This window comes from Culex pipiens, chromosome 3, assembly GCF_016801865.2.
Source record: "Culex pipiens pallens isolate TS chromosome 3, TS_CPP_V2, whole genome shotgun sequence".
Lineage (NCBI taxonomy): Eukaryota > Metazoa > Arthropoda > Insecta > Diptera > Culicidae > Culex > Culex pipiens.
Genome location: NC_068939.1, coordinates 60,644,752 through 60,668,400, shown reverse-complemented (window position 1 = coordinate 60,668,400; position 23,649 = coordinate 60,644,752). Strand labels below are relative to the sequence as shown.

The following is a 23,649-nucleotide window of genomic DNA, read 5'->3' as shown; positions in this document are numbered from 1 at the left end:
TTGTCGGCAGGCAGCGTAGTGAAACACTTTTGACGTAGAAGAAAGAAACTTGTTGAATGACCTGCAGTGATGCCACCTTCAAAGGTTTTGAGCTTTGTGAATTTTAAATGATTGTGAATGATTTAAGTGTAGAAATAAAAAAAAATCCATCTTGAATAATTAAGCAGATTATAACTGGAGCAATTTTCGAGAATCTTCTATTTTTGATGCAACAGTCCTTCAATCAATCGAATTTATATTTTATATTTTACAGGTCAATTTTATAATTTATAATTGATTTTTTTTAACTCGAGTATCCTTGAGCGACCAAAGTAATTTTTTTGAATAGTTTCGTAAATTTTATTTATTTATGTCTGCTAAAAATGTATGTGTAAAACTTGAGTAAATGGTTCTTCAAAGAAACGATAACCGGGGTGAAATTGTAAGGATATAATTAGACTTTTTTTCAGAGAGCATTTTCCTAAGTTGAATACCTTGTATATAGAACTTTTAATTGGCATGTGTTCATATTTTTCACTTTAAATTCAGGTTGTTTTTAATAAATTGCAAACATTTTGTTCAAAATTCTTCAGAAAGTAATTATCAGGGTCAATAATCTTTTTATACTTTTAATTGCCATTTTTACCTTGGTTTTTATTCTATGAAAATACCTCGATGTTTGAATATAGTGTTGTACCATTTTCCCGAGCAGTCGGAAATAACTTGGGAAGGTCGATTAAGCCTATTAGTCGAATAATGCTCGAAATATGTTATTGGGAAGATCAGATTAGTTGTTAAAATAACAAAAATCAATAACAAAGATTTGTTCGAAGAATAACTTAAACTTTTATTATGTTGTTATTGCAATAACAAACCAATAACACAGAAGGAATCATGAAGGAATAACAAGATTTGTTATTTTGTGCAGAAAGGTGGAGCAGCATAATAACAAAAACTGTTATTGAACTGGTATGTCTCCATAACAAAAAAGGTTATTGTTTTGGTTTATTTGCAATTTGCAAATAAACCTGCAGTTGACATAACTCAGGGCTGCAGAGTCGGGTACCTTCAAGCGACTTTGAATTCATACATTGAAGACAACTCCTACTCTGGATGCAGGGTATGATGTCAACGCCGACATTAGCTCTCCAAAAATACTCGACTTTACAGATTACGACTCCAAGTAAAAGTTGCTGAAAATTAGCTGAATCCGATGCCGTCTCCGAGGTCTCACAAAACAATCAGCCTTCAAAAGTTAACTTTATCGGATTAATTTTAGCTTAAGGACCCCATTTAATGGTCAAATAAATGACCCCGATCAAATTGGTCATAACCAGCCCGGGAGCATGTTGACAGCTCCCATACAAACTGAGCGTACCCCGTTTTGCGGGCCCAGTGGGCCTAAGATGGCGGCCTTCGATATTATCTAGCCAAACTTTTGAAAATAGCAAAACGAAACGAAACTATTGGCACTACGCCCTCCGGGGCATGGCCTTCCTCTAACGTGGGATTTCTGCTCCAGCGCCTCTGACGAGACAGGAGAAACCGGGACCGACGTTTTACTTCACCATCCGATAGAAGCTCAGTGGATAAGGCGAGAATCGAACCCGCGTCTCATAGCATCATCGGGATCGGCAGCCGAAGCCGCTACCCCTGCGCCACGAGACCCACGCCACGAAAATAGCAAATAGTTTAAATAAATATATATTTTGCCTTGTTTTGGTTTAAAACCACAAAATAAGCATTCTGGAATCATTTTCTTCAAAAACTTGTTTAGAGTTGCGCCACGTTCAAATATTAGTCTAGAACAGCTGAAGTGAGCGTGCCGCAAAAGCCGTCACGAAAAACAAGTTTCCTATGCAAATTTTGAGTTTTGTATTTGATGGGCGGACTCCGACGAGGACCATTTGCCATCTGTCGGTGAATACGCGCAACTCATGAAAACTGTCATCTTAGGGTCCGGTTGGTCATAACCCCATTTTATGGTTAAATAAATGACCACGATTAAATTGGTCAAATTTATTCCATAGTTCTAGCCAAATTTAGTATAGTCCCTTAGGGGGTATATCAAAAAATTAAAAAAAAATCAACTTTCAAAATTTCAACTTTTTAGAATAATTTCAGCTTAAGGACCCCATTTCATGGCCAAAATAATGACCCCGACGAAAATGGTTCTACTAGCCCATATTAGCAAAGTCCCTTAGGGGGTATATCAAATAAAATAAAAAAATCAGCTTTCAAAATTTCTACTTTTTAGAATAATTTCAGCTTAAGGACCCCATTTCATGGCTAAAATAAATGACCACGATTAAATGGTCAAAATTATTCCACAGTTCAAGCCAATATTAGCAAAGTCCCTTAGGGGGTATATCAAATAATTAGAAAAAAAATCAACTTTCAAAATTTTAACTTTTTAGAATAATTGTAGCTTAAGGACCCCATTTCATGGCCAAAATAATGACTCCGGCGAAAATGGTCAAAATTATCCCATATTTCTTGCCAATTTTTTTCAAAGTCCCTTAGGGGGTATATCAAATAATTAAAAAAATCAACTTTCAAAGGAGAATGGGCAAATTTGTATGGGAGCTGGTCCAAGGATGTACACGAACGGGACCAACTTTTTTCGAAAGATCTCGCCGAGACATGAAAAAAAGTCTTCTGGACCAACTCTCTAAACCCCGGGGTTCAAAAGTTACATGTTGTTGAAGTTTGAGCATTTTTGGTTAAAATGTACAAAAAATCGAATTTTTGCTATTTCTAAAATCATTTATAAAATCTCTGTTTCATTATGGATTTCGATTTTCTTGACTTCATTCGACGCGTATCAGCAAAAACTATGAGTTCTGATATGTCTTAGCATGATTGAAACATGATTTCTCTTGTTTTTATCCGTTTGAACCGTTTGTGCAAGAGGCATCCCATAGAAACAAGTCGAAACTTCAAGGTTTTGAATCCGGATCCGACCCAGACTGCTTCAGTGAGTATGGAAGGCTTCAGTGCAATGTTGTAACAACTTATTGGGATGGTCTGAGTCATCCGAGAACTCCTTGGAGTTAAGACCGGAGAGTCTACCGCCGTAACAAGCAAGATGTCGGCGGTTTTTGACAACGGATCATACCCGCATGGCTTCAGTGAGTATGGTAGACTACTATGCTGATGTGTTGGAGTGTCTTGGGTTCTCCTAGGACTCCCTGGAGTTAAGATCTGTGGGTCTACTACCGTAACAATCCAAATGTCGACCGGTTTTGACAACGGAACATACCCGCCTAGCTTCAGTGAGTGCGGTAGACTACTTTGCTAATGTGTTAGGATGTCTTGGGTCATCCAAGGACTCCCTGGAGTTATGATCTGTGGAGCTACAGCCGTAACAAGCAAGAGGTCGTCAGTTTTTGACCCCGGAACATACACGCATAGCTTCAGACAGTTTGGTAGACTGCTTTGTTAATGTGTTGGGATGTCTTTGGTCATCCTAGGACTCCCTGAAGTTTAGATATTTGGGTCACTGTAACAAGAAAAAGGTTGATGATTTTTAACTGCGTATCATAACCGCAAAGATTCAGTGAGTATGGCAGACTGTATTGCTGTTATGTTGGGATGTTCTGGACCATTCCAGGGAGTCCTTGTAACAGCCGTAGACCTACAGATCATAACTCCAGGGAGTCCTTGGATGACCCAGGACATCCTAACACATTAGCAAAGTAGTCTACCACACTCACTGAAGCTATGCGGGTATGTTCCGTTGTCAAAATCGGTCGACATTTGGATTGTTACGGTAGTAGACCCACAGCTCTTAACTCCAGGGAGTCTTAGGAGAACCCAGGACACTCCAACACATCAGCATAGTAGTCTACCATACTCACTGAAGCCATGCGGGTATGATCCGTTGTCAAAAACCGCCGACATCTTGCTTGTTACGGCGGTAGACTCTCCGGTCTTAACTCCAAGGAGTTCTCGGATGACTCAGACCATCCCAATAAGTTGTTACAACATTGCACTGAAGCCTTCCATACTCACTGAAGCAGTCTGGGTCGGATCCGGATTCAAAACCTTGAAGTTTCGACTTGTTTCTATGGGATGCCTCTTGCACAAACGGTTCAAACGGATAAAAACAAGAGAAATCATGTTTCAATCATGCTAAGACATATCAGAACTCATAGTTTTTGCTGATACGCGTCGAATGAAGTCAAGAAAATCGAAATCCATAATGAAACAGAGATTTTATAAATGATTTTAGAAATAGCAAAAATTCGATTTTTTGTACATTTTAACCAAAAATGCTCAAACTTCAACAACATGTAACTTTTGAACCCCGGGGTTTAAAGAGTTGGTCCAGAAGACTTTTTTTCATGTCTCGGCGAGATCTTTCGAAAAAAGTTGGTCCCGTTCGTGTACATTCTTGGACCAAATTTGCCCATTCTCCTTTACAACTTTTTAGAATAATTTTAGCTTAACGACCCCATTTCATTGTCAAATCAATGACCCTGACGAAATTGGTCAAAATTATCCCATAGTATTAGCCATTTTAACCCACCGGAGGTCGCTTACGTGTACTTTGTACACAGTTTGTAAGGGCACTTGTAAGAAAGGCGAAAACGCGACTTCCCGAAGTTTAAACAAAGTCCTTTAGGGGGCATATCAAATAATAAAAAAAAATCAACTCTCAAAATTTCAACGCCTTTGAATAATTTAAGCTTAAGGACCCCATTTCTTGGTTATATAAATGACACCGATTAAATTGGTCAAAATTATTCCATAGTTCTAGCCAATTTTAGTAAAGTCCCTTAGTGGGTATCAGGCCTGCAAAATGTTTCCAACCCAGCGTACACATGAAGCAAACCAAAATGTCAGTTCACTGCTAGCATCTGACTGTAAGCCTACTGTGTCCGTTCAACCACTGCCGCCTGACTCGTGCCGGTCGGCTGTTGGAGAATGAGAGACGTGAAAAAATGAGCTACACTCACTCAATTCGTGTCTTATGACTGACTCGTAAAATCCTCTCTAAACACTATTTTGACTATTTTTAAACAATTGAATGGTTCTAGACTGTGCAAAACACTTAAAACAACCATAACTTATATTCAAAATTACATTTCCAAGCATAAATACCAACTTTTTGTGTAAAAACTTTTTTCTTTATGTGTGTGCGTGCAACGTCGAATGAGCGTTGGTCGACTACTGCCTCGCATTGCAGCTGCTCAGTGAGCTAGGGCACTCACGACTGAGTCGAGTTTGTTTATGTCACGGTTTTGCGGTTCAGTGAATGGATCTGAAAAAATCGTGTATGCGTCGCCGATTTTCGCGTCAGGACCCCTGACATTTTCAGCTCTGGTGGGTATATCAAATGAAAAAAAAACAATTTTAAAATTTTCAACTTTTTAGAATAATTTTAGCTTAAGGATCCCATTTCATTGTCAAATTAATGACCCTGAGGATGTTGGTCAAAATTATCCCATAGTATTAAATAGCCATTTTAAACAAAGTCCCTTAGGGGGCATATCATAAGCATAAGCATAAGCATAAGCATAGGTGCCCACCCGCAGTTGCTACTCCGTTATTGACCAGGACCTCCAGAAGTTACATCCACGAGCCGTGGAAGATAAGTGGGAGCTATCTTTCCTCGCTTCGCAACTTCTCAAAGGCCCCTATCATGCTGATCAATACCGGCGCCGGCCACGACCAGTGGTAGGGTCACGGGGAAGTGGATGGGAATGTTAGTCCGATACTTGAGTGATAGAGACCGCCCAATCGACTGCATCTCCGACAAAGTATCACATGAGTTTTGAGGGGGTTAGTAGATGGGTATGAGGTCAGGATTCACGAGTGGCAGTGATGTGACCATGAGCATTTTGTTTATCGGTTGAAAATTTTAAATCTTAGGCAGCCGGCTGCGGAAAGATAGACAATTGATCATTTAAAAAGTTTTTTTTTTATCGAACGCGTGCCAGCCGAGCAGTAGTGCTATGGGCTGGACTTATCAGTATATTTTTACTTTTTTCAATTTAGATAACGCGAGCAAATTTCAAAAAAAGTAAATAGATGACGCTTTACTCTTCATAAAATCGATAATTTGATGAATTAATAATAAAACTGCCAGTTGGAATAAATTTTTACGATCATTTACGATGAAAATTATCGCGAAAAAAACAGGACTGCGCGTTCCCAGAAGCACTGCACTTATGATGACATGATTCAATTATAATAACAAATCACCCAAGCACACAAACAGCAACACAAAAGAAATGAAAATAAGCATGCAAAAACAAGACAGCGCGTCCCCGCGGTCAGCGCACTAATGATGCCATTATTTAATTATAATAACCACTCACCCAAGCACACAAACAGCGACACAAAAGAAATGAAAATGAGCATGCAAAAACAAGACAGCGCGTCCTCGTGGGCAGCGCACTTATGATGCCATTATTTAATTATAATAACCACTCACCCAAGCACACAAACAGCGACACAAAAGAAATGAAAATGAGCATGCAAAAACAAGACAGCGCGTCCTCGTGGGCAGCGCACTTATGATGCCATTATTTAATTATAATAACCACTCACCCAAGCACACAAACAGCGACACAAAAGAAATGAAAATGAGCATGCAAAAACAAGACAGCGCGTCCTCGTGGGCAGCGCACTTATCAGTCCCTTAGGGGGCATATCAAATAATAAAAAAAAAAATCAACTCTCAAAATTTCAACGTCTTTGAATAATTTAAGCTTAAGGACCCCATTTCTTGGTTATATAAATGACACCGATTAAATTGGTCAAAATTATTCCATAGTTCTAGCCAATTTTAGTAAAGTCCCTTAGCGGGTATATCAACTGATAAAAAAATAACTTTCAAAATTTCAACTTTTTAGAATAATTGTGGCTTAAGGACCCCATTTCATGGCCAAAATAATGACCCCGACGAAAATGGTCAAAATTATTCCATAGTTCCAGCCAATTTTAGCAAAGGGGGGGGGGGGTATATCAAATAATTAAAAAAATAAACTTTCAAATTTTCAACTTTTTCGAATAATTTTAGCTTAAGGACCCCATTTCATGGCCAAAATAATGACCCTGACGAAATTGGACAAAATTATATCAAAGATAAAAAAATAATAATAACAGATTTTGTTTTGGACACTTAAAAACTTTTCCATTTGTGCGATTTATGTTAATTTTATTTCAAACTCAGAATACCAAACGAATAACAAATCTTGTTATTAGGAAAGTTTTTGAAATGCATAACATTTCCTCTTATTAGCGTGTTATTAAACATTTTCATTTTAATATCACTTCAATACCAAATCTTGTTATTTTATCAGAAACTGCTATTATTTTTTTCTTCTTGAAGTTGAAGTTCAGGATGAAATAATAACACTTTTTGTTATTTAAACAGGATTTGTTATTGAAATATTATTAATTTTGTTATAACCGTCTGCCCGGGAAATATAAAAATATAAGTAAAATCCATTTCCGAGTTTTGTGGATAATTACTCATGTACTGTTCTGTAAAAAAATGTATTTCTCAGCTTGGTAGTTGATGTTTCATTGACTTAGCATGAGAAAAATATTCCCAATAATCCATTAGTTTAATATATATTAAATTATGTGATTTTTTTTTATCAATTTTGTATCAGGAATCTCTTTTTTGATTGATAATGTAGTACATATAACTCATTCAATAAAAAAAGCGATTGATACAAATGGGAGGAGTATGTACCTGGCAAATTGGAACAAATATCCCAAATTACACTATACAAATCCAATCTGACACCTGTAGAAAGTTTGAAAATCACATAGAAGCAGAACAAATGCTCCATCCATTCTCCCACAACAAAAAATATGGCCCTTTCCAAACCGGTTCATAAACTTCGGGCCGTTCAAGCTGAGTACAAAATGAACTCAAATTACATTTCCGACGGGGACAGATTTCGGGGCGAAAGTTTTTCCCCGCGGAGAACATCATGTGGGCATCGGGGGACTATCATTGGGTATGAAAAACTTTTCCGGGAGCTTTTTTCGCTAGGCTCACATTTGGGGAAAAGTTATCGCCAAGAATCGACGCAAGTTGGCGCGAATAAACTGGAGATCATACGTCGGGAAGTTTATTCGACATCGGGGGAAGTTAACTTGTGAGATTGTTGGAGATTTCAAAGGGAGGTGGGGAGAATCGATTCTTTGAAGAAGTTGTTTTTCGAGTTTGAGTTTGAGCAAGTCTAGGAAAAGTTTTGTGCTTTGTTAATTGATAGTTGTTGGAAAGTTTTTAATCGGATTCGCAAAAATATGCAGTAAATGAGATACTTTCGAGTTCACATGAAAAATGACCAGTCGATTCGAAGAGTAGCTGCAAAATTGAATTAACTATTTCTTACATGGGTAATTCTCCGCCAACTCACACAGCAGTTGCCCCGACCCCTCTTCGATTTGCGTGAAACTTTGTCCTAAGGGGTAACTTTTGTCCCTGATCACGAATCCGAGGTCCGTTTTTTGATATCTCGTGACGGAGGGGCGGTACGACCCCTTCCATTTTTAAACATGCGAAAAAAGAGGTGTTTTTCAATAATTTGCAGCCTGAAACGGTGATGAGATAGAAATTTGGTGTCAAAGGGACTTTTATGTAAAATTAGACGCCCGATTTGATGGCGTACTCAGAATTCCGAAAAAACGTATTTTTCATCGAAAAAAACACTAAAAAAGTTTTAAAAATTCTCCCATTTTCCGTTACTCGACTGTAAAAAATTTTGGAACATGTCATTTTATGGGAAATTTAATGTACTTTTCGAATCTACATTGTCCCAGAAGGGTCATTTTTTCATTTAGAACAAAATTTTTCATTTTAAAATTTCGTGTTTTTTCTAACTTTGCAGGGTTATTTTTTAGAGTGTAACAATGTTCTACAAAATTGTAGAGCAGACAATTACAAAAATTTTGATATATAGACATAAGGGGTTTGCTTATAAACATCACGAGTTATCGCGATTTTACGAAAAAAAGTTTTGAAAAAGTTGGTCGTCATCGATCATGGCCGTTCATGGTCACCCGCGACAGACACGGACGACGAAACAAAGAGAAACGCAAAAAGTAACTTTTTCAAAACTTTTTTTCGTAAAATCGCGATAACTTGTGATGTTTATAAGCAACCCCCATATGTCTATATATCAAAATTTTTGTAATTGTCTGCTCTACAACTTTGTAGAACATTGTTACACTCTAAAAAATAACCCTGCAAAGTTAGAAAAAACACGAAATTTTAAAATGAAAAATTTTGTTCTAAATGAAAAATGACCCTTCTGGGACAATGTAGATTCGAAAAGTACATTAAATTTCCCATAAAATGACATGTTCCAAAATTTTTTACAGTCGAGTAACGGAAAATGGGAGAATTTTTAAAACTTTTTTAGTGTTTTTTTCGATGAAAAATACGTTTTTTCGGAATTCTGAGTACGCCATCAAATCGGGCGTCTAATTTTACATAAAAGTCCCTTTGACACCAAATTTCTATCTCATCACCGTTTCAGGCTGCAAATTATTGAAAAACACCTCTTTTTTCGCATGTTAAAAAATGGAAGGGGTCGTACCGCCCCTCCGTCACGAGATATCAAAAAACGGACCTCGGATTCATGATCAGGGACAAAAGTTACCCCTTAGGACAAAGTTTCACGCAAATCGAAGAGGGGTCGGGGCAACTTTTCCCGATTTCGTGTGAGTTGGTAGAGAATTACCCACATAGAAACCTGTCATGGTAACTTCAATAATGTTCGACTGTGTATAATTTATCGAACCACTCAGCTTGATGTAACACTTGATATAATCATACCTTAGTTCAGTGACCAAGTTTTTATTCATTTTTGAATCATTTTTGAAAGTTATAATATTCAATTAAACACTAAAGGTTTGGTTTAAGTGTCAGAATTGATTCATTAAAAACCAACATAAAAACATAATTTCCGTCAAAAGATCACACCACCAACGAAATCTTCACACTCAAACACACACGTCAGTGCAGCTCCCGTTTTACCACGTAATCGAGCAAAGATAGTCCGGTCCAGTGCTCGCCGAGCCACGTCCATCCTCATTCAGTTGACTGCGAATGGATTCTCCGGTCTCACTCTGCACTTGTCCAAACATTTTCAACATTGTTGCGATCGTTTCCTATTGACTGCACACTGATTGGAAAACGCGCGAAACTAGAACATTGTGAGTGGTTTAGAAGTGGGGATGTTCAATTTCTCACATTCTTGACATCTTATATTGACTCCTAACCGTGACTTTAAGACTTTTGACTTTAATTTTTACTTCAATTGACTCCAAGTCTTCGCTCTAAATCTTGACTTCAACAGTAGATAAATACTTAAAATAAATAAATTATTGTCTCCAAGTTCTGACTCCTGATCAGATCTTCAGATCTTCAATTTTTAAGCTTCAATTTTTGACTCCAAGTCAAAGACTAGGATTGACTCCAAGTTATGGCTCGAAGTAATGACTCCCAATCTTGACTCCAGGATTTGACACCAGGTCTTTACTTCAATTCTTAACTTCAATTTTTGACTCCGAGTTTTAACATCATGACATGACTCCATGACTTGACTCCATGGCTTGACTCCACGACTTGACTCCATGTTTATGGACTCCATGTTTATGGACTCCATGTTTTGGCAAGGATTGCTTGAAGTAGTGACTCCAAGTCATACCACCAAATTATGACTCCAAGTTTTGACTCCATGAATTGACGCCATGACTTGACTTCATGATTTGACTCCATATCTATGGCTAGGATTGACTCCAAGAAATGACTCTTATCTCTTGACTCCAAGTTATGACTCCATGAATTGACTCCAAGTTAAAGACATGGTTTGACTCGTAGTAATGACTCCAGATCTTGACTCCAAGTCTTGACCCCAGGTCTTAACTTCAAATCTTGACTTCAACTCATGTCTTCAATCCTTGACTTTAGTTTTTGACCCCAACCTAACTCCAAGTATGAACTTCAAGGCTTGACTTCATACAAATCTAAAAATAACAAGTTTTGCCTCCAATTCTTCATGACCATCCCTATCAGTTCAATCAGATGCTCACATCATCGTCTTGGCATCAGTTCTCCGGAGAAAAGCTAGAGCACCACCCCCACTCAGACCGGTCCGGACCTTCAAAGAGACTGCACAAACACACACTTCCTCGAACTCCGGTTGATTCCGGTGCCGACACTTCCGGCCATCGCCACTCAGCCAAGGAAAAAGTATAGTTACACTAAAACTCGTCCACGTGGAAAATGAGTCCGCCCCGAGGGATGAAGGTCGTGACAGTCATCACACTTGTGTTGATTCTGGCAGCGCTTCCTGCAGTGCCGGCGAAAAAGGCACCGTCCGGCCATAATCTGGAGCAAAGTTTGGACGATGAGTTGGTGAGTTTTTCGTTATCGCACACGGCTGAAGATTGATTTTGAGCAGCTTGCTGTCGGTTCTGGCGTTGTTGCAGATTGCGTCATACGAGTGCCCGGGCAGGAGCCGTGACTGGACAGTTCGGTGCCTGGTGCCGACGACCAACTACCAGCTGACGGTGGACCTCTGCGGGACGAAAAAGGTGAGATATTTGTTAGAAAGAGGTGGGAGATGAAAATAAAAATACTTCATTTCAATGTATGACTTACTTTGCTTCAAGACAAGATTTCATTTCAATACATCAACTAAGACTTGGAGTCAAGACTTGGAGTCAAGATTTGGAGTCAAGGCTTGTAGTCAAAACTTGGAGTGAAGACTTGGAGTGTAGACTTGGAGTCAAAACTTGGAGTCAAGACTTGGAGTCAAGGCATGAAGTCGTGACTTAATGTAAAAATTTGAAGTGAAGTGTTGAAGTCAAGACTTGGAGTCAAGACTTTGAGCCAAGACTTGGAGTAAAAACTTGGAGTCAAGACTTGGAGTCAAGACTTGGAATCAAGACTTGGAGTCAAGATTTGGAGTCAGGACTTGGAGTCAAGACTTGGAGTCAAAAATTGGAGTCAAGACTTGGAGTCAAGACTTGGAGTCAAGACTTGGAGTCAAGACTTGGAGTCAAGACTTGGAGTCAAGACTTGGAGTCAAGACTTGGAGTCAAGACTTGGAGTCAAGACTTGGAGTCAAGATTTGGAGTCAATACTTGGAGCCAAAACTTGGAGTGAAGACTTGAAGTCAAAACTTGGAGTCAAGACTTGAAGTAAAGACTAGGAGTCAAGACTTGGAGTCAAGGCTTGGAGTCAAGACTTGGAGTCAAGATTTGGAGTCAAGACTTGGAGTCAAGACTTGGAGTCAAGACTTGGAGTCAAAACTTGGAGTCAAGACTTGGAGTCAAGACTTGGTGTCAAAACTTGCATTCAAAACTTGGAGTGAAGACTTGGAGTCATGACTTGGATTCAAGATTTGGAGTCAAGACTTGGAGTCAAGACATGAAGTCGTGACTTAATGTAAAAATTTGAAGTCAAGACTTGGAGTCAAGGCTTGGAGTCAAGACTTGGAGTCGAGGCTTGGAGTCAAGACTTGGAGTCAAGATTTTGAGCCAAGACTTGGAGTCAAAACTTGCATTCAAGACTTGGAGTGAAGACTTGGAGTCAAAACTTGGAGTGAAAACTTGGAGTCAAGACTTGGAGTCTTGACTTGGATTCAAGATTTGGAGTCAAGACTTGGAGTCAAGACATGAAGTCGTGACTTAATGTAAAAATTTGAAGTTAAGTGTTGAAGTCAAGACTGGAAGTCGTGACTTGGAGTCAAGACTCTAACCTCACTAGAGTGCTCAAACCCCCACCTCCTCACCAGAAAACGGACAAAAAGCTCATCGAAAGGTGCATCCGCGAGCTGTACATCCTGAGCAAGTCATGCCCACAACCGTCGATGGTGGAAGCCGCCAAGGAAATGCTTTACCACAAAGGACCACCTCCTCCACCGGCGGCAGCAGCAGGTCCCACTTCCCGGTTCCGATCCCCCGGCCGAAATCGACCCTCCTCACCGGTTGATGCCATCTCTGGACTTCCGGTGGTAGGAGCTCCCACCAAAAAGCTTAAAGGTGGAAAGAAGAAGAGGAAGGATCCGTTCGATTTGTAATCTGTGAAACTTTGACTGCAAATTCAACCCAAAAAATAAAATTTTGTCTCAACATAACTTTAAATGCGTTTGTCTTCATTAGCTTCGATTCCGTTGGATCGGTCCCAACTCCAAATGATTCATATGCATTGAAGTGGGACATAAATCTGTTTTAACGAACACTGCAGTGAAAGTTACTCGGTGATTTATAATAATCCTGATTGTTTTCATCTGCTGGGGGAAAAAGGGAGAACAATCTGTTCAAGAGATAGGATTGCAAAGTCTGCACCATGGTGCTATGAAATTATCGGATTGAATTTTACGTAACTCAATAAGTTCATCTTGGAATCGAGGAATGTGGAGGAAGGAGATGTAGCCGCAGCAAAAAATAAAGTCATTAATCAACCGGAATTACAATCAAGTGAAGATGTCTTCAACCGGTCGATGAGGTTTGCTGATTAAAGAAATCAGGTTATAGAGCCGTAATTATGGTTTGTAAAGATGCACAAATTCAAAGAAAATGAGGAAGAGATGTAATCTTTTGCCAGCGAAGAAACTAGCTTAAACTTTTGAGAATTACAGATTTGCTGTCACATTATTTCAGCTATTGATTGGACGAGTTTCTAAGTTCATAATATTATTATTTTTTTGAAATGGTTTTGATTTAAAATTGACAAATACTTCTCAAAATTATAAACAACTAAAATTTTCATTGGTTTCGGAGATATTTTTTTTTACCTGTAAAACATGTCAGAATATTTAGTGGGGTATGAAGTTTTACTTGCTAATGGGTGATTCTCTACCAACTCACACAAAAACGGGAAAAGTTGCCCCGACCCCTCTTCGATTTGTGTGAAACTTTTTCCTAAGGGGTAACTTTTAACCCTGATCACGAATCCGTTTTTTGATATCTCATGACGGAGGGACGGTACGGCCCCTTCCATTTTTTAACATGCGAAAAAAGAGGTGTGTTTCAATAATTTGCGGGTGATGAGATAATAATTTGGTGTCAAAAGGATTTTTATGTAAAATTAGACGCACGATTTGATAGCGTACTCAGAATTCCGAAAAAACGTATTTTTCATCTAAAAAACTAACTTAATCCACCTATGTGGTTGGTGCCTTCCTCACTCTTTTCCAACAATGGGTGATATGTAATATGATGGGTTTGGACACAAATTTGATCCAAAAAAACACACATATCACTCAAGGGCTCATAAGTGGCATTATAAGTGGACAGAACTCGAGACAGGGTTGCCAGATCTTCAATGTTTTGGACTCGTTGGAAAGGTCTTTCAATTACCTAACCAACGATGGGTCGGATGATGGATCCGGACAATGTTTACATACATTTAAATGAGATCCAGCTACAAAAAAAGAACTCGAGACAGGGTTGCCAGATCTTCAATGTTGTGGACTCGTTGGAAAGGTCTTTTGATTACCTTATCAACGATGGGTCGGATGATGGATCCGGACATTGTTTACATACATTTAAGTGAGATCCGGCTACAAAAAAGTACATAAATATCATTTAAGACGGGATATCTCGAGACAGGGTTGCCAGATCTTTAATGTTTTGGACTCGTTGGAAAGGTCTTTCGATTACCTAACCAACGATGGGTCGGATGATGGATCCGGACATTGTTTACATACATTTAAGTGAGATCCGGCTACAAAAAAGTACATAAATATCACTTAAGTGGTCAGAACTCGAGGCAGGGTTGCCAGATCTTTAATGTTTTGGACTCGTTGGAAAGGTCTTTCGATTACCTAACCAACGATGGGTCGGATGATGGATCCGGACATTGTTTACATACATTTAAGTGAGATCCGGCTACAAAAAAATACATAAATATCACTTAAGTGGTCAGAACTCGAGGCAGGGTTGCCAGATCTTTAATGTTTTGGACTTGTTGGAAAGGTCTTTCAATTACCTGACCAACGATGGGTCGGATGATGGATCCGAACATTGTTTACATACATTTAAGTGAGATCCGGCTTCAAAAAAGTATACAAATATCACTTAAGTGGTCAGAACTCGAGACAGGGTTGCCAGATCTTCAATGTTGTAGATTCGTTGGAAAGGTCTTTCAATTACCTAACCAACGATGGGTCGGATGATGGATCCGGACATTGTTTACATACATTTAAATGAGATCCGGCTACAAAAAAGTACATAAATATCACTTAAGTGGTTATAACTCGAGACAGGGATGCCAGATCTTCAATGTTGTAGATTCGTTGGAAAGGTCTTTCGATTACCTAATCAACGATGGGTCGGATGATGGATCCGGACATTGTTTACATACATTTAAGTGAGATCCGGCTACAAAAAAGTACATAAATATCACTTAAGTGGTTATAACTCGAGACAGGGTTGCCAGATCTTCAATGTTGTAGATTCATTGGAAAGGTCTTTCGAATACCTAATCAACGATGGGTCGGATGATGGATCCGGACATCGTTTACATACATTTAAGTGAGATCCGGCTTCAAAAAAGTACATAAATATCACTTAAGTGGTCAGAACTCGAGACAGGGTTGCCAGATCTTCAATGTTGTAGATTCGTTGGAAAGGTCTTTCGATTACCTAATCAACGATGGGTCGGATGATGGATCCGGACATCGTTTACATACATTTAAGTGAGATCCGGCTTCAAAAAAGTACATAAATATCACTTAAGTGGTCAGAACTCGAGACAGGGTTGCCAGATCTTCAATGTTGTAGATTCGTTGGAAAGGTCTTTCAATTACCTAACCAACGATGGATCGGATGATGGATCCGGACATTGTTTACATACATTTAAATGAGATATGGCTACAAAAAAGTACATAAATATCACTTAAGTGGTTATAACTCGAGACAGGGTTGCCAGATCTTCAATGTTATAGATTCGTTGGAAAGGTCTTTCGATTACCTAACCAACGATGGGTTAGATGATGGATCCGGACATCGTTTACATACATTTAAGTGAGATCCGGCTTCAAAAAAGTACATAAATATCACTTAAGTGGTTATAACTCGAGACAGAGTAGCCAGATCTTCAATGTTGTAGATTCGTTGGAAAGGTCTTTCAATTACCTAACCAACGATGGGTCGGATGATGGATCCGCACATTGTTTACATACATTTAAGTGAGATCCGGCTACAAAAAAGTACATAAATATCACTTAAGTGGTCATAACTCGAGACAGGGTTGCCAGATCTTCAATGTTAAAGATTCGTTGGAAAGGTCTTTCAATTATCTAACCAACGATGTGTCGGATGATGGATCCGGACATTGTTTACATACATTTAAATGAGATCCGGCTACAAAAAAGTACATAAATATCACTTAAGTGGTTATAACTCGAGACAGGGTTGCCAGATCTTCAAAGTTGTGGACTCGTTGGAAAGGTCTTTCAATTACCTAAATAACGATGTATAACATGATGATGTTTGGTTCAGTTTACTGCCATTTATTCATCTTCCGAAAATATGCGAAAACACATTTTTATACATAACTTTTGAACTACTTATCGAAACTTCAAACAATTCAATAGCACCGTATGGGACCCTAAACCAAGTCGAATGCGACTGGTTTGGTCAAAATCGGTTCAGCCAGTGCTGAGAAAACTGCGTGACATTATTGGTCACATACCCACACACATACACACACACATACACACACACATACACACACACATACACACACACATACACACACACATACACACAGACATTTGTTCAGTTTTCGATTCTGAGTCGATATGTATACATCAAGGTGGGTTTTCGAGCTTTTAATAAAAAGTTCAATTTTAGAGCAGGATTATAGCCTTACCTCAGTGAGGAAGGCAAAAAACACTTAAAATGTTTCGAATCTACATTGAGCTAGAAGGATATTTTTTTCATTTGGAACAAAATTTTTCATTTTAAAATTTTGTGTTTTTTCTAACTTAGCAGGGTTATTTTTTAGAGCGTTATAATGTTCTACAAAGTTGTAGAGCAGACAATTACAAAAAGTTTGATATACAAACCTAAGGGGTCTATCGCGGGTGACGATGAACGGCTATGATCGACGACCAACTTTTTCAAATCGCGATAACTCGTGATGTTTACAAGTAAACCCCTTATGTCAAAAAAAAATCAAATTATTCGCTCTACAGCATTGCCTTGACGTTCTCGATTGCGAGATTCCTACTCGAAACTAGGTGTCCGAAGGCTTGATTGTTGAGGCAATTGCAAACCTCTTTTTACACCTTAGCTTCCATCCACCCCGGGATTCGAACTGACGACCTTTGGATTGTTAGTCCAACAGCCTACCAGCGACTCCACCGAGGCAGGACCCAGGGAGACGACTCCTGCACCTGACCTGGACTGAGCTAACGACCTAACCACTAGGTTAGACCGGGACCAACATTTACTTCCCTGTCCGACGGAAGGCGTGATCAGACAAATCTCGTCTCAAAATTTGCCACCGGGACCTTCTGGGATCAAACCCAGGACGACTGGGTGAGAGGCAACCACGCTTACCCCTACACCACGGTCCCGGTTATGTATATCTATCAAAATCTTTGTATTTGTCTGTTTTACAACTTTGTAGAATATTGTTACACTCTAAAAAGAACCCTGCAAAGTTAGAAAAAACAAGAAATTTTAAAATGAAAAATTTTGGCCTAAATGAAAAAAATGACTCTTCCGGGTCAATGTAAATTCGAAAAGTAGGGTAGAGTAGTCATCAATGAGACACGGGGAACAATGATAAAATGGCTCTCACAAGTCGTAGTTTCAACCAATCAGGCTCATATTTGGGGGAAAGGTGTGTCTACTGGATACACGTCTGCCATATAAGTGGCTTTGGTTATGGACGCTCCCTTGATAAGTAATTCATAAATGTTTGATTCTGGGGTGTAAAAGTAAATCATAGACAAAAAATACTTTTTCGCTCATAGGCTGCCATTTACACCAAAACTAATATTTCTTCAAATTTCTTTCGACGTTCCATAGGGATTAAGTTGGGCTACAATTTCCTTTCATTAGATTTGGCCAAAATTTAGAATACACCCAGAATCCAGGACTGCCTCATTGTTCCCCACTCATTTCAGTCCATGGGTAACAATGAGACACTTTGATTTTTCTTCAATAAACTTTTCAAAATCGATGGAAATCTTTCAAAACATGAATTAAAAGTGATTTTTGGCATATTTATAGAGTTTAAACTTAATGTTACCAAAAATACAAAGTTATTTGGTATTAATATATCGATAGCGGTGTGCTCTCTTATACTAACCGACATTTTGGTAGTTGCGAGAAAATCGATTTTTAAACTTTGAATTACTGTTTCTGGAAAACTGTTCGACAAACAATTGTTCTAACAATTTTAAAGTATGCACCTGACATTACTTAAAGACATTGTAAAATATAAAAACTTTTGGAATGCTAGAAAAATTTTGGCAGAGAAAATACGAAAAAAAATCATGCTTGCAATTGGCACAAGTGTGTTTTGGGAGTCAATTTGTATGAGTTAGCACAAACGTGCACAGGGCTTTGGTACAAAAGCATGAGCATGAGCATGAGCATGAGAGATCACCCATGGTTGCCCCTCCGTTGCTGAACAGAACCGTAATATCCTTTCAGCACTACTGATCATAGGCTTCGACGATCTAGTGGTGTTTCCCTTATCAACAGCATGTATGAATGCGCTGAAAAGATAAAACACCATGATTGCCAAAGCTAGATCAGTTGCGAATAGGTAACAGTCATTGGCCACCAACGGCGCCCGCCATGTCAGTTTGTAGACCTCGAGTTTAAGGGTCGGGAATGTTAGTTAGCGCAGGTTGCTACTAGGGCAGCTGATTTACTCTGTGCTTACACCCCACCAGCGCCAGGAACCTGAAAATTTGTTAGTAGGATAGGGTGTTTGGTCAGGATTCATCATAGAAGATGATGATGCGACCCAAAATCGAATGTTTTGTTTGGAGGGATGATGTATTATTCTCAAGGCAAGCAATCGGATGCTGCTGTTGAGACAGTTCCCGTTTATATGTTGAATTTTATATCAACGGTTTGATCTTAGACAGCCGGCTGTGGAAAGATAAAACCAAAGCGATATGTAAAAAGAGGGTAAAATATTAATCTCAGTGAGTGATTTGGAGCGATCTACATACTTGATTATTTAATTAAACGTAAAGCGTACGATCGTGACAATCTGCGATGCGACATAAATGCTACATAACGGAGGGAATCTATTGAAATCGCGAAATCGTGAAGAGATAATTGAAAACAAAGGCTATAATACCAAAAATAGCTTTTATTTAACGCTCGATCGTTAATCAAAAACGCGGCGATGACGAGATGTCTGTATTTAACGAATTTCATCTGTAATAAACTTAAAATTCTACAAACCCGACGGTCACGGCGAAACCGGCAGAATGCACAAAATCAATTGTCAAATCACGCAAACCGCCCGGAAGGAACACTCAAAAAATGAAAATAAAAATGCACGCACATATAAGGGGAGACAACAAACAAGTCGACGACGACGAAAATTAAGCGCGACGGACGCGACGCGAACCGGCAGTAGGCAAAGGTAAAGATTTGATAGAGAAAGAAAATTAAGAAAATAAAAGAGCATTAAAGACTCGATTCTACACGAGATAGTTTCTTAAAAAAACAACTTTGTGAAAAATTATAATCAAAAGAAAAGAAGAATTTTTTTTTAGCGGAGAAATTATTGTTAAATAGAAATTAAAGAGTGATGTAATAAATTAGGATGATTAGGGAGCGTTCTTTTATTACGTAACGCAAAACATCGTTTTTTTAGACTCCCCCCTCGTAACAAAATTTCCATACAAATTTTAAAAATTTTGTATGGAGCGTAACACGACCTCCGACCCCCCTCTCCCCCAACTGCGTTACGTAATAAAAGAACGCTCCCTTAGCCAAGTATGAGCAAGCATGACCGGAGTTCTTTTATTGCGTAGCGCAAAATTTAGTATTTTTGACCCCCCCTCCCCCCTTCGTAACAAATCGTAACAGATGAGCGATCCCCCCTACCCCCCCTGTAACGCGTAACGAAAGGTCTTTTTGCAAATTTTTATGAGTAGGGGAGAGTGGGGAGACTTGATCCCCTTTTTTTGTATCGCACATAACTCTGTCAATTTCTCACAAAACTATGATCTTTTTGCATGAATTGAAAGCTTGAACATTCAACTATGTTTGGCTGATAAGGGTATTTCATCAGATAAACTCTTCAAATCATGCCAAGCGTTTTAAAAAAATATTTTAAACCGGCATTTTCAAAATGTTAGGGGTAATTTGATCCCCCTTTCAACATTTTGAAGAAATCTTAAGCAAAATGTTTCTAAATCATAAAAACTTTTAATTTTCTATAAGTTACAGCAATTTCACATTAAACCTGTACGTTTGTGTTCAAAATGTAACAAGTTTAGCATGAAAAATATTTAAAAACTTAAAATTTTCTTTTTTAGACCAAAATTGAGCACGTTTACAAAAGCTGGTAATTTTTGTTTACAAAACTTTTGAAAAATGGGTCAAACTGCAGTAAGTTATGAACAACTATACTAAAGGAAACTATGTACGAAAACCCAGCCCAATTATTTAACCTTAAGGCTGATTCCAGTGACTGTAAATATGCAGGGATCAAGTCTCCCTAAACGCACTTTTTTAAACAATTGATTGTAAAAATAGTATGACGATCAATTTATCGTCAAATGCGTAAGGGTTTTGGAGTTGATATGTTTTTTAAACAATTTACGTACAAAAAATATTTTTTTGAATAATTTTTGAGTGTTTTCTATACTTATCAAAACAAAGAAAAAAGATCTCTTGGAAGTTTTTTGCAGCACTTCTTACAAAAATGTGTGTAACTCAATCAAAACATTTTTTAATTTTTTTCTTTGTTTTCTACAATGAGTTTTAGTCAATTTCGCACAACTTTCTAGAACAAAGCTAATTGTTTTACCCACATGCTGACGAGATACAGACTTGGGATCAAGTCTCCCCGGGGATCAAGTCTCCCCACTCTCCCCTACTTATATGAAAATTTTGCGTTACGTAACAGCATTTTTCGTCACTCTCCCCTACCCAATTTTCGTAACATTTCGTAGCAGACACTGACACCCCACTACCCCCGTTATTGCGTTACGTAATAAAAGAACACCCCCTCACTTCGTATTAGTATAGAATACAATTAAAAGTTTATAGTAATAAGAAAAGAAGAAAATGATGAAGAAGAACATTAGCATTAGGATTTAGATAACCACAACAGTTCCATTTTGCTCTCTTTTCTCACACTTCCATACACACATGCAGTCATTCACATCCACACACACTGAGCTTTAAATGGAACAAACTCACCAGGAATAATGTTAATACAGCTGAGTTTGCAAAGACGGCTTCCAAGGCATTTGCAGACTTTTTCCTCATTGATGCAGATTTCCACATCAATGATTTGGCATCCACGAACACGCTACAAAGCTCGCTCGAGAGAGCAAAAACTTCTCTCTCCAACCTCAGCAAGTCATGCTCCCGTCGACCGGAACCGCGCCAGCACCGCCGCTTACAGCTCTCGGGTGTTCCTCCTTGCACCAATGCAAAAGCACTGATGCACCGTAGCCAGACATGCACTGGCACTGCACTTGGTTAGCACGCGTGCTATTTTAACGGATAGCACTGCGCTTATGATCATAGCACTCGCCCTGACACTCTAACTAAAACGGTAACTAAGATGCTGTTGCCTTTTGTTTATTCGAAAACTTCTGTCACGATCACTAGAATGTGGTGCAAATATTTCCACTAGTTTTTATCGGAAAATTCAGTGCAGTGCTAGCGTTCAAGACTTGGATGTGAAAGGTCCATGGTTCTGTTCTTTGCGAGACATATTTTTTTTACCTTTTGCAAATCACAAGCAAAATTTTATTTCTTTTAGATCATCGCAAAAAATCCTCAAAAATGGCGAGAGAGCTTGAAAATCAGTGAAAATGGAAACAAAGGAAACAGATCGAGGATTGTAGTCTTTTGGGACCCAAAAATGTCTCTTTTTGGCCTCCACTTAAAGTTCCCACACTAAATTAAACTGAAATTTATGTGGCGTGCTATCCGGGAGTGCTAAATAATAGCACTAGCACTGGGCAAGCGCTGTGCGCGTTGCACTTAAGGTAAGTGCTAAATTTGAAGGTGCAGGGCAGAGCGTGCCGATGCACGTCTGACCGTAGCATCAAACTTGAACCAACGTATACCAAAAAAGCTTCACCTATTTTCATTACCCCTGGTAGTGCGAAACTTTCTTTTCTTCTTCTTTATCACTATATTTTTCCAAACTGCATCGGTTCTTCCTTAATATAATTTTTAATACACTCAAAAAGCCTGAATGGAGCATGTCGCACATTCATCAAACTTCACTCTGTAGGACTGCTAACTCACCGATTTCACCTTTTCAAGCAAAATGAACTCACTAAATCAATCTGACACCACTGCACAAAAGCTCACTCTCAGCAAACAAAGCAGAAGCTTTCATTGACTTGTTGTCAAATTGCCAACTCGAAGGAACGGTGGAAATGAAACGTAGCGAAAAAGCTACGTGTAAATAAAAACAAACAACACATGCTGCAAAAACAAAAATGCATGGAATGCCTTTTAAAACAGCAAAACATATCTGGAAAACACTTCTATCGGGGAATGCGCGTCACTAACTATATCTTCACAACATCTACAGCACTACAGAATGGCAAAATACACGAAAATTTACTAAAAATCTCGGAGCACCCGCGACGGTCGACTAGCTGGAACCAGTGCTGCCAACTCTCCCAAGTGCACAGGGCTTTGGTACAAAAGCGTGCAAAGTAATTTTATTGTTAAAATAGTTAAAATTAGTTGTTTCAATTTTATTTTTTTACGAGTTGGTTAATTTAAGCGTAAGTAAAACATTTTATATCAAAACTTTTTTCAAACACTTATTTTAGTTTGAATTTGGTAGAAAAATTAACCTTTTGGAAAAATTAGCATTTAAATCAATATTTTTGTATGAAAAAATTAGTGAAATAATATTTTTTATGAATATAATTGTAAAACCATCCATAATACATCAACTATGACGAATACTAGGTTGATGTATTCCTAAAAACATAAGAAAATGATGTTGTAAAAATTTTTAGCTAGTTTATTTTATTTCAATTATATCATACGACCTTTCAAAAACGAATGGTATCCAAGGCACAAACCGTTATTTAGATTTATGGTGAATTGCAGTTGGAACAAGTGTGTCTCATGCAATGGAATCGATGAATGTATTGAATAGAACAAATGTGCCCCAAATAAATTAAAAAACGTAATATTTTAAAGTATGGACGACCCATACAGTTGTGCCAAGTGTGCACATCAACTATGGGAGATGTTGTTACGTAGTTTTTTGCATGGACGACCCCTGCAGTTGAGCTAAGAGTGCACAACGACTTGAAGAATGATTCAAACTGGGCTTTTGGGTTAGACTAAGTGGGAAAAGGGTTGGGGAAAAATGTTGTTACGTCGTTTTTTTTGCCTGGACGACCCCTACAGTTGAGCTAAGAGTGTACAACGACTTGAAGAATATTAAATTGGACTTTTGGGTTGGGCTAAGTGGGTAATAGGTTG

At 38.5% G+C, this 23,649-nt stretch overlaps 1 protein-coding gene across 1 annotated transcript; it reads left to right on the top strand.

Moving 5' to 3' along the window:
* Positions 1-11,065: 11,065 nt before the first annotated feature.
* LOC120414489 (uncharacterized) lies at positions 11,066-13,097 on the top strand. The gene is made up of 3 exons (XM_039575685.2): positions 11,066-11,371; positions 11,446-11,550; positions 12,756-13,097. Exons 1-3 carry the CDS (start codon positions 11,240-11,242, stop codon positions 13,038-13,040), a joined length of 522 nt encoding a protein of 173 aa, XP_039431619.1. The 5' UTR covers positions 11,066-11,239; the 3' UTR covers positions 13,041-13,097.
* The last annotated feature ends 10,552 nt before the right edge of the window (positions 13,098-23,649 follow it).